The sequence below is a fragment of the Oncorhynchus mykiss genome, chromosome 26, assembly GCF_013265735.2.
Source record: "Oncorhynchus mykiss isolate Arlee chromosome 26, USDA_OmykA_1.1, whole genome shotgun sequence".
Lineage (NCBI taxonomy): Eukaryota > Metazoa > Chordata > Actinopteri > Salmoniformes > Salmonidae > Oncorhynchus > Oncorhynchus mykiss.
In genome coordinates this window covers 42,816,619-42,831,350 of record NC_048590.1, presented here as the reverse complement: position 1 = coordinate 42,831,350, position 14,732 = coordinate 42,816,619, and the positions used below count along the sequence as shown (strand labels likewise).

The following is a 14,732-nucleotide window of genomic DNA, read 5'->3' as shown; positions in this document are numbered from 1 at the left end:
GTTTGTGCCCAGGTCTTAAGAAAATCACAAAGAAGGCAGTAAGAAATGACAGCTGTTTACCCATATTGTTTTCCTTATACAGTATGGCCAAAAGTAGAAAACTATAGAAATAAGTCAAATGTATTTGTACAAGTCACTCATAAATAGTTTGACGTTTTACTTCATTTAAATAATTTAGAAGATCAATTCGCTCATTAAAATCTGATGTAGAGCGATCAAATGAAATGTACCCCATTCTGCAGTCGTATCATTGTGTATCATTGTCCAATTGTGTATTAAGCACGTAATTAGAGCAGTAAAAATGAATGTTTTGTCAAACCCGTGATCTACCACGGCTGTCAGCCTGGCAGCATTCAGGCTCCAACCACCCAGTTTATAATTGAGTATTACGCACATAGTCTATATCCAGGGCTCCTCCCACTGTCTAGGGGACAACTATGAGCTACAGCAATAAGATAGAACACCATTAACACATCTAGTTAGTATTCCATCTATTATTATCTTCAATTATTCTCTGTTATCTACAGACGTGGGAATAGTCTAATAGTCCCTGATCCACAGGTGCAGAGCTGCTGAAGGTGTGAACACAAATCACCCCTGCTACTACCTGAGTTCCTCAGCTCAAATGTATGTGTGTGATGCGTGCGTTTGGCGTGCGTGCCAAAACATCCCATGAACCGTTCTCCTAAAAGAATGTGGACCCTGAAAAGGGATGTCCTTCCACAGTAATGAACCAGTTATGAGAAAAACGCCACGATGTTGAGACTCCAGAGTCTGTGCAACGTCAAGATAAGACCTCCTTGACAGGACAGATGTCACTGAAAGGTCTAATCAGACAGACGGGCGGACGGACAGACGGTAGACAGAAACAAGAAAAGAGGGATGGAGGGATAGGGTAGAGAGAGAAAGAGGGATGGAGGGATAGGGCAGAGAGAGAAAGAGGGATGGAGGGATAGGGTAGAGAGAGAGATGGAGGGATAGGGTAGAGAGAGAGAGGGATGGAGGGATAGGGTAGAGAGAAAGAGGGATGGAGGGATAGGGTAGAGAGAGGGATGGAGGGATAGGCTAGAGAGAGAGAGGGATGGAGGGATAGGGTAGAGAGAGAGAGGGATGGAGGGATAGGGTAGAGAGAAAGAGGGATGAGGGATAGTATAGAGAGAGAGAGGGATGGAGGGATAGGGTAGAGAGAGAGAGGGATGGAGGGATAGTGTAGAGAGAGGGATGGAGGGATAGGGTAGAGAGAGAGGGGGTACTGACTTGGCCTCCAGAGTGAGAGCGATGACCCCAGCCACCATGGGAGCCGACACAGAGGTACCAGTGTGGCCATCAGTACATCGCTGCCGCAGGTCTGTGGTCACCTGACAGAAGGGAAAACGACAGAGATTACATCTTATTCACTCATCATCTTTCTTTACATTCATTTCTTCTTGAGTTAGAATGTCTGCCGCAAAGACTGACACTCAGAAATGTGTTCCTTAAACCACACAATGCACTGTACAATCAGTTGCCTGTCGAGACACATAAACTATATCAATACAACATACATTCTATTTACAGTAATATTTACAGTTATTTACAGTAGTGATGACATAATAATGACTAAGTACAGGAACTTGTTTTTTGGCATCTTGGGTTATGTCCTAATACTCTTATGCAGCTTCCTTTTCTTGTTCCCTTTGCCACTACACTCTCACTCACATATGACATTCTCACAAATCAATAGTAATGACGGCAAGGAGACAGCAATGAGTGGAGGCTATTTGGGACTCTTGGCAAGGAAAGACCAATTGACTGTTAACTGGATGGCGGAGCAGGGAGCACATAGCCAAGGCTTGTTAAAGTACATGACAGCTGGGTGAGGGGAGAAGGGCAGAACCTCGCCGTAAACCCTGCCACCCACCACCAGGAAGTGTAGCTGCTTCTGCAGCAGCTAATGGGGATCCTAATAAATACCAAATACCACCACTGCCCCACCATGTGTACTGGGCTGGGGCCACAGGTTCAGCTTCTGCTCAACTCAGTAAATATTATTCTCAATTTGGTCCCTGTAAAACTAACCAGGACACCCACAGTGTTGGTCTAGACCATAGGCAGGGGAGGGGGCAGCGAGAGGTACAGGGATGTACAGGATCCACAGCCCCAGAGGGCTGTATCAAGCATCTTGACAAATATGGCCCCTGAGCCCAGGAGGTCAGAGCCCCACCCAGAGTTATCACACCAGGGCCTTAAAGGGATAGTTCACCCAAATTACAAAATTGCATATTACATTTAGTTTCTTTACCTTGGAAGCAGTCAATGAGAAACAGCAAGACACACTTGTTTTGTTCACCTATGCCCCTGCTACCAACCTGCTACCAACCTGCTACCAACCTGCTACCAACCTCTAATATTTACAGTTTGAGATGATTTGGACCAGATTTTTTTTACCACGTAATGCCAAGCTTTTTGAAGGATACTTCTACTTTGGGATACATTGACTGTTGTAGGTTTGTTAGAAAATGCTTATGTTAGCAGTTAGTGGTAATGGCTATGTATACCAAACCTAAGTGTGGATTTACGTCTCCTTGTCCCTGGACTGCTTTCAAGTTAAGTAAACATATTTATAAGTTTGTAATTTTAAAGAATTGTAAGCGAGGGATCTCTGAATACTGGGGGATCTGCTAACTCCCATATGGGAGTTGTACTGGTCTCTCCCGAGCCCATACGGGAGTTGTACTGGTCTCTCCCGAGCCCATACGGGAGTTGTACTGGTCTCTCCCGAGCCCATACGGGAGTTGTACTGGTCTCTCCCGAGCCCATACGGGAGTTGTACTGGTCTCTCCCGAGCCCATACGGGAGTTGTACTGGTCTCTTCCGAGCCCATACGGGAGTTGTACTGTAGCGATGAGCCAAGGTCGTAATTTGGGGAGAATTTTTTTTTTTTTAAATACACTTGAGGCCATACCACCCTGAACACGCCTGATATTTTCTGATCTCAGTAGCTCCGCAGAGTCGGGCCTGGTTAGTACTTGGATGGGAGACAGCCTGGAATACCTGGTGCTGTAAACTAAAATAAATACAAATAAAAACTCTAGCCTATGCCTCCACCAATCCACTACTTTCAGATTTGTGGAATGTAGTGAACGCAACCCTGACATTTAATTTAACTAGCATCCATCAATATAGCATCTCTAAACACAGACCTATCTATCTTTTGTCCAAGTTTCCACCCACAAAATACTCACTATCTGTTTTATCTCTACCTGTAAGCCAGCAAAACATTTGAATTTCATCAAAATTCAATGAACTACTTACAGGGCCTTCAGAAAGTATTCATACCCCTTGACTAATTCCACATTGTTTTGTTTTACAGCCTAAATTCAAAATGTATTTAATCATTCTTTTCCCTCACCCATCTACAAACAATACCCCATAATGACAAAGTGAAAACACGTTTTTAGAAATTTTGGGCCTGGTTAGTACTTGGATGGGAGACGGCATGGCAATACCAGGTTGCATCAGCAAAACATATATATTTATATCTAATAATTGTTTTGCAAATGAAAATGAAATACAGAAATATCTCATTTACATACAGTACCAGTAAAAAGTTTGGTCATAACTACTCATTCAAAGGTTTTTTGTGATTTTTACAATTTTATCAAAATACATTTTATATATGAGATTCTTTAAAGTAGCCACCCTTTGCCTTGATGACAGCTTTGCACACTCTTGGTATTCTCTCAACCAGCTTCATGAGGTAGTCACCTGGAATGAATTTCAATTAATAAGTGTGCCTTGTTAAAAGTGAATTTGTGGAATTGCTTTCCTTCTTAATCTTGGTAAGCACCTCCAGTGTATATTTGGCCTTGTGTTTTAGGTTATTGTCCTTAATTTGTCTCCAGTGTCTGTTGGAAAGCGGACTGAACAAGGTTTTCCTCTAGGATTTTGCCTGTGCCTAGCTCTATTCCATTTATTTGTATCCTATAAAATCCATAGTCCTTGGTGATGACAAGCACACCCATAACATGATGCAGCCACCACCATGCTGTAAAATATGAAGAGTGGTACTCAGTGACATGTGCTGGATTTGCCCAAAACATAACACTTAGTATTCAGGACATAAAGTTAATTTCTTAGCCAATTTTTGGGCAGTTTTACTTTAGTACCTTATTCCAAACAGGATGCATGTTTTGGAATATTTTTTATTCTGTACAGGCTTCCTTCTATTCACTCTGTCATTTAGGTTAGTATTGTGGAGTAGCTACAATGTTGTTAATCGATCCTCAGTTTTCTCTTATCACAGCCATTTAAACTCTGTGACTGTTTTAAAGTCACCATTGGCCTCATGGTGAAATCCCTGAGCCGTTTCCTTCCTCTCAGGCAACTGAGTTAGGAAGGACGCCTGTATCTTTGTAGTGACTGGGTGTATTGATACACCATCCAATGTGTTATTAATAAATACACAATGCTCAAAGGGCTATTGAATGTCTTCTTTTTTTAAAGCCATCTACCAATAAGTACCCTTCTTTGTGAAGTATTGGAAAACCTCCCTGGTCTTTATGGTTGAATCTGTTTGAAATGCACTTCTCAGCTGAGGGACCTTACAGATAATTGTATGTGTGTGATACTGAGATGAAGTAGTCATTAAAACTCTTCTTAAACACTATTATTGCACAGAGACTGAGTCCATGCAACGTATGTGACTTGGTCAGCATGCCTCTCCTCTGTCAAGCACAAGCCTGGCTAAATATTAGCCTTGTCCAGTAGCAACCTTTCCTCATTATGGATATTTGTTAAAAAGAGCAACACAAACAGCACATTTGAGCTGTGTCCAAGTTGTTGACGCTGTCATAATTCCAGTAAGGGGAGGCCATCTCTGTGTAGTTGGGGGAAAACAGTGTGTAGTTGATGGATGTGGCATGTCTGTGCTTTGGCAACGCTACACCATTCCCTTATCCCAGAGGACATCAAAAACATGATATGGGGATGGTGTTGTGAGTGTGTGTGTGTGAGTGTGTGTGTGTGTGTGTGTGTGTGTGTGTTTATGAATGCCAGAATGAAAGATAGCATGTTTCTGAAAGAGAGTGAGAGTGTGTGTGCATGTGTTTGAGTCTGGCCACTGAACTGTATCATAGCAGTCTGAATGTTAATCTGCTTAGATGGAAATGTACATTTGACAGAATGAAGGATGCCATAATAATGTGTACTAGCGTTCCTGGGCTTTTATGGTTTGTAACCCTGCAACTAAACAGCTTTCCTTCCATGGCAAAGCAGACAAAGGCACACTTGATTTAAACATCAACACTCCCTCAAAACTCAACTATTTTCCTTTCGTAAAACTTGCCACGAAGAGCAGACCTCCAAGTACACTCACACACACGCACGCACGCACGCACACACACACACACACACACACACACGCACGCACGCACACACACACACACACACACACACACACACACACACACACACACACGCACACGTGCGCACACACGCACACTCGCGCACACACACACACACACACACTTACTATCTTCCTGTCATAGAACTCCCCGCTGCTGTAGGTGGTGGCCAGTGTGGAGGAGCAGACCTCCAGGTACCAGGGCTTGTTGCCGTTCTCTGTGGTGCTGGAGATGGAGATGGTGTAGATGCTGTTGGTGTAGCCATCACATGAACAGTGGTCGCCCTGGCGACCGCCGTTCCCCGACGCCCAAACAAAGATGGATCCCAGACCCTTCCGGCCCTGTTTGAGAGGGAGAGAGGGACAGATGTGAACTAAGATGGAGCCCAGACCCTTTAGGGCCCTGTTTGAGAGGGAGAGAGGGACAAATGTGAACTAAGATGGAGCCCAGACCCTTTAGGGCCCTGTTTGAGAGGGAGAGAGGGACAGATGTGAACTAAGTTGGAGCCCAGACCCTTTAGGGCCCTGTTTTGAGAGGGAGAGAGGGACAGATGTGAACTAAGATGGAGCCCAGACCCTTTAGGGCCCTGTTTGAGAGGGAGAGAGGGACAGATGTGAACTAAGATGGAGTCCAGACACTTTAGGTTCCTGTTTGAGAGGGAGAGAGGGACAAATGTGAACTAAGATGGAGCCCAGACCCTTTAGGGCCCTGTTTGAGAGGGAGAGAGGGACAGATGTGAACTAAGTTGGAGCCCAGACCCTTTAGGACCCTGTTTTGAGAGGGAGAGAGGGACAGATGTGAACTAAGATGGAGCCCAGACCCTTTAGGGCCCTGTTTGAGAGGGAGAGAGGGACAGATGTGAACTAAGATGGAGTCCAGACACTTTAGGTTCCTGTTTGAGAGGGAGAGAGGGACAGATGTGAACTAAGATGGAGTCCAGACCCTTTAGGGCCCTGTTTTGAGAGGGAGAGAGGGACAGATGTGAACTAAGATGGAGCCCAGACCCTTTAGGGCCCTGTTTGAGAGGGAGAGAGGGACAGATGTGAACTAAGATGGAGTCCAGACACTTTAGGTTCCTGTTTGAGAGGGAGAGAGGGACAGATGTGAACTAAGATGGAGTCCAGACCCTTTAGGGCCCTGTTTTGAGAGGGAGAGAGGGACAGATGTGAACTAAGATGGAGCCCAGACCCTTTAGGGCCCTGTTTGAGAGGGAGAGAGGGACAGATGTGAACTAAGATGGAGTCCAGACACTTTAGGTTCCTGTTTGAGAGGGAGAGAGGGACAAATGTGAACTAAGATGGAGCCCAGACCCTTTAGGGCCCTGTTTGAGAGGGAGAGAGGGACAGATGTGAACTAAGTTGGAGCCCAGACCCTTTAGGGCCCTGTTTTGAGAGGGAGAGAGGGACAGATGTGAACTAAGATGGAGCCCAGACCCTTTAGGGCCCTGTTTGAGAGGGAGAGAGGGACAGATGTGAACTAAGATGGAGTCCAGACCCTTTAGGGCCCTGTTTGAGAGGGAGAGAGGGACAGATGTGAACTAAGATGGAGCCCAGACCCTTTAGGGCCCTGTTTGAGAGGGAGAGAGGGACAGATGTGAACTAAGATGGAGCCCAGACCCTTTAGGGCCCTGTTTGAGAGGGAGAGAGGGACAGATGTGAACAACTGAGCCAAACAGAGAAGATCAAGCTGGGTTACTCATCCATCATAGTTGTTGAGAAATACAACTTGAAAAGAAGATACCCGAGCCTGCACAGTTTGGTTCAGCACAATAGTGTGAAAAGGATGTCAGTAGACATTGAAAGTTGATTTGAAAAATATGTCTTTCTCGTTAAAACTATCTCCATTGTAGATGGGCTTCGTACATCCCCCCCCAAAAACACTTTTCTCTTTGTTATGTAATGTGCTCTTAGCGCTCCACTGAATCAATGCAATCCGTTTTTCAACAGAGTTGAGGCCAAGTTCAATACCACACAGCAATAAGGACCTTTTCACTTTGTACTTCTGGGGGCGCTAAACAAGTGGAATTGCATTTCCTTATTCGTTTCATTTGAGTGACTCGGTTAAGTAGATTGATTTGCTCCAAAATACCTTTTGAAATCAAGTGCCTCATATTGAGATCCTGTTACTGTCTAATCTAATTTGAGTGATGCAGTTCTGTACACTGATTTCAAGAGGTATTTTGGGCAAATCATGTTCCTCAAAGGCTTAAATTCATGACGTTTTCTGATCAAAAGTTCCTCTGGTCAGGAGTAGTGCACTACATGGGAAATAGGGTGTAATTTGAGTTGCTCAAGTCAAAGTAGTACACTAGGAAGGGAATGGAGGGTGTCATTGAAACACTCATGTAAGAAAGTAGTGCAGTACAATTGGGTTTCATTTGATCAAATGTTTGGTCTAAAGTAGTGCACTATATGGCCCAAAGGGGGTTATCAGTAGTGCACTATATGGCCCAAAGGGGATCATCAGTACTGCACTATATGGCCCAAAGGGGGTTATCAGTAGTGCACTATATGGCCCAAAGGGGGTCATCAGTAGTGCACTATATGGCCCAAAGGGGGTTATCAGTAGTGCACTATATGGCCCAAAGGGGGTTATCAGTAGTGCACTATATGGCCCAAAGGGGGTCATCAGTAGTGCACTATATGGCCCAAAGGGGGTCATCAGTAGTGCACTATATGGCCCAAAGGGGGTCATCAGTAGTGCACTATATGGCCCAAAGGGGGTCATCAGTAGTGCACTATATGGCCCAAAGGGGGTCATCAGTAGTGCACTATATGGCCCAAAGGGGGTCATCAGTAGTGCACTATATGGCCCAAAGGAGGTCATCAGTAGTGCACTATATGGCCCAAAGGGGGTCATCAGTAGTGCACTATATGGCCCAAAGGGGGTCATCAGTAGTGCACTATATGGCCCAAAGGGGGTTATCAGTAGTGCGCTATATGGCCCAAAGGGAGTCATCAGTAGTGCACTATACGGCCCAAAGGGGGTTATCAGTAGTGCACTATACGGCCCAAAGGGGGTTATCAGTAGTGCACTATACGGCCCAAAGGGGGTTATCAGTAGTGCACTATATGGCCCAGGGAATGGGGTGTCATGGACAGCAGTGTAGTGCGCTACATTGGGCAATACATAGGGTGGGATTAGCTATAAACTAGGTTTCCATCCAATTGTCAACAGATTTTCATGTTAATATTCTAAAATCAATTAAGAAAATATGCACATTATCCCACCAGTGGTGTGTTTCCGCAAATTTAACGGAAAGAAGCATCAAGCTCATCATCGTGCACTTTCACCACCCTGTGAAGTTCATCGTTACTTATTTCATCTGTAGCCTCATCAACTACATGGTTTCCTGAGTCGTAGTGGGAGGACCTCACACCATATCATCATGTGACTTCAAGTTTACTTCAATGTGATGGTTATGATATCAATATTTGCGCATAAAGGCGTTTCCACCAGCATTTCTCGCAAAATGAATTTTACCTGCACAAAAAGATCCCACCATGTCAAACGAACAGATGATCTGTCGCCATTCAGAAAACTGTACCGAAACATCCGGTTTTCAGCACAGCAGTCTTTTTTAATTCTATATGACTTTACTCACATTAAACTGTGGATGGAAACGTGGTTATAGACCATACTTCACCTTTTTGATGCCCATCTCGAAGGCCTGTTTGGCCAGAGGCCCTGGTCCGTCCACAGTCTTTCCATCGTCGTCAGGTCCCCAGCTGGCGCTGTAGATGTCTATGTAGTCAGGTCTGACACCGAGGGACTTCGCCTCTACTACATCTGTCACATCACCATCCAGCATACGAATACCTACTCACAGTTACACAACCAATATCAATCAACCAATCAATAAATCAATAAATAAAACAATGAATCGCTCAACCAATCAAATGCATTTATAAGTCACTTTTTTAAAATCGTTGTCATAAAGTGTTTTACAATAACAAATAGATGGTCATTTAGCAGATATTTGTGTCCAAAGGTGACTTGCCGTTTAAAAGAATGAGTCAGCGTATTTGTTTTGTTTGTGTGTGTTCAGCTTCAGTAACAGCTAGTCTACCTTGGGTCCCCTCAAAATACACATGTTGGATAGTTGAGAGCCAGGATATATTCACATAGCTTTGATAACGATTAGTCAGATCAGTGATTACACCGAGGAAGGAAGTAAGGAAGGAAGGAAGGAAGGAAGGAAGGAAGGAAGGAAGGAAGGAAGGAAGGAAGGAAGGAAGGAAGGAAGGAAGGAAGGAACCAGCCAACTAACCAAAAAACAACAAATTAACGAACTAACATACGATGTCGCTTTATAGAATTGAAACAGGGCCAAAGGGTTTGAGGGCAGAATTAAGATCCCACTCTGGTCAACATGGCATGATTATAATCAGAAGCCTTTGCTGCCAGCTAGGCGACTGCTGAGAACTCAGAGAAAAGTGGGACCAATGTGAAACTATGCCGACACATGTATTCCCTTTACTGAAGCACAAAGACACAGTTTCACTCTGTTGTTTGGTTCAGCCCTCCTCTTCTGCTTTATCTTCCACTCTAAACACATATTTATTGTCAAACAACACAGCCGGCAAGAGGGTGTGTGAAAAAGACTGTGTGTGTGTGTGGTGTGTGTGTGTGTGTGTGCGTGTGCGCGTGTGCGTGTGTGTGTGTGTGTGTGTGTGTGTGCGTGTGTGTGTATGCGTGTGTGTGTGTGTGTGTGTGTGCTTGAGTGTGTGTTTGGGTTACATGGATAGATCTCTACTCGCTGTACCCCGGCAAGACTCTCTCTCCCCCTTTCCCCTCCATCCATCCCTCTAACTCTACTCCAACCCTCCATTGAGTTCATTCCTCCATCCACCCATCTCCTCATTTAAAAATGAACAGTATGTTCCCAAAGGGGGGACATATTAAAAAAATGGAAAGAATATGGCACCACAACAAACCTGCCTAGAGAGGGTCGCCCACCAAAACTCATGGACCAGGCAAGGAGGGCATTAATCAGAGGCAACAAAGAGAACAAAGATAGCCCTGAAGGAGCTGCAAAGCTCCACAGCAGAGACTGGAGTATCTGTCCATAGGACCACTTTAAGCCGTACACTCCACAGAGCTGGGCCTTACGGAAGAGTGGCCAGAAAAAAAGCCATTGCTTATAAAGAAAAAAATAAGCACACACGTTTGGTGTTTGCCAAAAGGCATGTGGGAGACTCCCCAAACATATGGAAGAAGGTACTCTGGTCAGATGAGACTAAAATTGAACTTTTTGACCATCAAGGAAAATGCTATGTCTGGCGCAAACCCAACACATCTCATCACCCCGAGAACACTATCCCCACAGTGAAGCATGGTGGTGGCAGCATCATGCTGTGGGGATGTTTCTCATCAACAGGGACTGGGAAACTGGTCAGAATTAAAGGAATGATGGATGGCGCTAAATACAGGGAAATTCTTGAGGGAAACCTGTTTCAGTCTTCCAGAGATTGAGACTGGGACGGAGGTTCAACTTCCAGCAGGACAATGACCCTAAGTATACTGCTAAAGCAACATTTGAGTAGTTTAAGAGGAAACATTTAAATGTCTTGGCCTAGTCAAAGCACAGACCTCAATCCAATTGAGAATTTCATTTTTTTGTCTTATTTCTTGTTTGTTTTCACAATAAAAATATTTTGCATCTTCAAAGTGGTAGGCATGTTGTGTAAATCCAATTATACAAACCCCCAAAAAATCTATTTTAATTCCAGGTTGTGAGGCAACAAAATAAGAAAAATGCCTTGTGGGGAACAAAAATCCACAAAAGTCCCCACAAGGATAGTAAAACAAGTAAAATTCTCCTTAGGTTTTTAGTTCAGGGTTAGGTTTACAATTATGGTTAGGGTCAGAATTAGGGTAAAGGTAATGGGTTAGGGTTAGGAGTTAGGGAAAAAAGGATATTGAATGGAAATACATTTTAGGTCCCCACAAAGATAGAAGAACATAACGTGTGTGTGTGTGTGTGTGTGTGTGTGTGTGTGTGTGTGTGTGTGTGTGTGTGTGTGTGTGTGTGTGTGTGTGTGTGTGTGTGTGTGTGTGTGTGTGTGCGTGTGTGTGTGCGTGTGTGTGTGTGTGTGTGTGTGAGTGAGTGAGTGAGTGAGTAAGTGAGTGAGTGAGTGAGTGAGTGAGTGAGTGTCATGGTTCTGTTTCTATGGTGCATGAAGAAAACTAAGAGGCTTCTGATGTGTCTCACAAGGTTACAACCAGGAAGTCCAGAAGTTTTTTAATGCGAGGGATACGCATGCATTCCTCTGACGATGGTTGCCATGCCAGAGTTCTAGTTCTGTATTTGTCAGGAGAGGAAGATAAAGGAAATGTGTGCTGGATCTAGAAATGACTATTTGACAAGAGCATCTTTCTGTACGGTTGTGGAGGATGATTATTTCTTGAATAGTCTCTTGTCGCCCATATCTCACAATCCATCAGATACACACACCTGTGTGTCAAGTGTCTTTCCCATTATAGAAATGGACATTTCTGTGTTGACAGGGGAACAATAGGAGAGGGCGTAACAAACCAATACGAACACCATAACAAACCCACGGCCCTCTTCACCCACCCCAAACCCCCCACAGACACACTAACAACCAACACACCTGATTCTACTAAATCAAAACAGAAAAAACTGTTCCAGCAATAGCATAGCTCTCACAGCCACGGTAGGTAATCTATTATGGTATCTTGTTTAAGTCACTTTTTATTTTGGAGCGACAGAGAGAAATATCATTGAAGTTGTGCCTTGGGGAGGGTTGGTGATGAAAGGGGAACAAGGGGGTAGGGGGAGTGTTATGGTGTTTGTATTGGTTTGTTATGCCCTCTCCTGTTGTTCCCTTGGGGGGTGGGGGGATACAGACCTGATGAGAGCTGCGTTCACAAGAGAAACCTCACTGTAAAGAAGAAAGGAGAGAGAGGATAGAGAGCGAGAGAGAGAGAGAGCGAGACCGAGCAAGGGAGAGTGAGAGAGAGAGGATAGAGAGAGAGAGAGAGAGAGAGAGACCGAGCAAGGGAGAGTGAGAGAGAGATAGAGATAGAGAGAGAGAGAGAGAGAGAGAGAGAGAGACAGATAGCATGAGAGAGAGAAAAGAGAGGGCGAACAAGAGAGAAGAGAGAGAGAGAAAGAAAAGAGAGGGAGAGAGAGAGAGGAGAGAGAAGATAGAAGAGAGAGCGAGAGACAGAGAGAGAGAGTACAAATACACTGACTTGAAGCAGATGAGGAAAATCAGAGAGTAGGGATTAATGAAAAGGGACAGGGTCCACACAGGGCAAACCAACATTTCTACTGAGTAAGATGAGTGTTGGAGAAATATAATGTAGTTTAGCCTAACTATAAAACCTAAAAGGGTTTTAGCCATCACAATATTGCATGGCAGGCAAGCCCATGCATCAATAACTGGTTTGTGTAAATGATATAATCTAGAGCCCATCTAGAACCTAGAACCCTAGAAGTTAGAACCCAGTAACGTCTACTCATTCTTCCCATTATCCAAGCATACCATTCACTACACTATAGTACTGTAAAGGCTACTGGTACCATTCACTACACTATAGTACTGTAAAGACTACTTGTACCATTCACTACACTACAGTACTGTAAAGACTACTGGTACCATTCACTACACTATAGTACTGTAAAGACTACTGGTACCATTCACTACACTATAGTACTGTAAAGACTACTTGTACCATTCACTACACTATAGTTCTGTAAAGACTACTTGTACCATTCACTACACGTACTGTAAAGACTACTGGTACCATTCACTACACTATAGTACTGTAAAGACTACTTGTACCATTCACTACACTATAGTACTGTAAAGACTACTTGTACCATTCACTACACGTACTGTAAAGACTACTGGTACAATTCACTACACTACAGTACTGTAAAGACTACTGGTACCATTCACTACACTATAGTACTGTAAAGGCTACTGGTACCATTCACTACACGTACTGTAAAGAGTACTGGTACCATTAACTACACTATAGTACTGTAAAGACTACTGGTACCATTCACTACACTATAGTACTGTAAAGGCTACTGGTACCATTCACTACACTATAGTACTGTAAAGGCTACTGGTACCATTCATTACACTATAGTACTGTAAAGGCTACTTGTACCATTCACTACACTACAGTACTGTAAAGGCTACTGGTACCATTCACTACACTATAGTACTGTAAAGGCTACTGGTACCATTCACTACACTATAGTACTGTAAAGGCTACTGGTACCATTCACTACACTATAGTACTGTAAAGGCTACTGGTACCATTCACTACACTATAGTACTGTAAAGACTACTGGTACCATTCACTACACTATAGTACTGCAAAGGCTACTTGCACCATTCACTAACTATAGTACTGTAAAGGCTACTTGCACCATTCACTAACTATAGTACTGTAAAGGCTACTTGCACCATTCACTACACTATAGTACTGTAATGGCTACTTGTACCATTCCAGACATCTGCAGATGAGAGAGAGGGTTATAAAGAGAAGAAATAGAGAAAGAGAGAGAAATATGTTTAAAACGAGAGAGGGATCAATGGGGTGAGAGAAGAAAGAGAGAGGGAGATAGAGAGATGGATGAATGGAAAAAGAGAGAGAGATAAAGACAAAGAGAGAGGGAGATAAAGAGATGGATGAATGGAAAAAGAGAGAGGGAGAAAGACAAAGAGAGAGGGAGATAGAGAGATGGATGAATGGAAAAAGAGAGAGGGAGAAAGACAAAGAGAGAGGGAGATAAAGAGATGGATGAATGGAAAAAGAGAGAGGGAGAAAGACAAAGAGAGAGGGAGATAGAGAGATGGATGAATGGAAAAAGAGAGAGAGAGAAAGACAAAGAGAGAGGGAGATAGAGAGATGGATGAATGGAAAAAGAGAGAGGGAGAAAGACAAAGAGAGAGGGAGATAGAGAGATGGATGAATGGAAAAAGAGAGAGGGAGAAAGACAAAGAGAGAGGGAGATAGAGAGATGGATGAATGGAAAAAGAGAGAGGGAGAAAGACAAAGAGAGAGGGAGATAGAGAGATGGATGAATGGAAAAAGAGAGAGGGAGAAAGACAAAAATGCCTGCGCTTTCAGCACAGCTGCAGAGAAGACAAGACAGTGGGAGGGGATGTGAGATTCTGTCCTTTGATTAAAAACACTCGACATTTGACATCACAGAAACCGCGCCGGGATTAATGCCTTGTGAACGCATGAACGTCCACAGCTTAACGCTGCAAGCTAGAGAAACATTCTTATTACACCTCTCACACACACTTTTTACACAGAGCAGGACAAGTCAAGGTTAATCTGGTGCACACGTGCAGA

The 14,732-nt window shown here is 43.9% G+C and overlaps 1 protein-coding gene across 3 annotated transcripts in view; it reads right to left on the bottom strand.

Annotated features, from left to right (window-relative positions):
* The window catches only part of LOC110511523 (proprotein convertase subtilisin/kexin type 6), an 85,069-nt gene that overhangs the window by 55,588 nt on the left and 14,749 nt on the right, over window positions 1–14,732 (bottom strand). For all 3 annotated transcript variants that reach the window (XM_036963436.1, XM_036963435.1, XM_036963434.1), the window contains exons 7-9: window positions 9,031–9,203; window positions 5,513–5,725; window positions 1,258–1,358 (exon numbers count right to left, since the gene is read on the bottom strand). In XM_036963436.1, coding sequence (XP_036819331.1) covers window positions 1,258–1,358; window positions 5,513–5,725; window positions 9,031–9,203 — 487 coding nt within the window. The remainder of the gene's footprint in view (window positions 1–1,257; window positions 1,359–5,512; window positions 5,726–9,030; window positions 9,204–14,732) is intronic.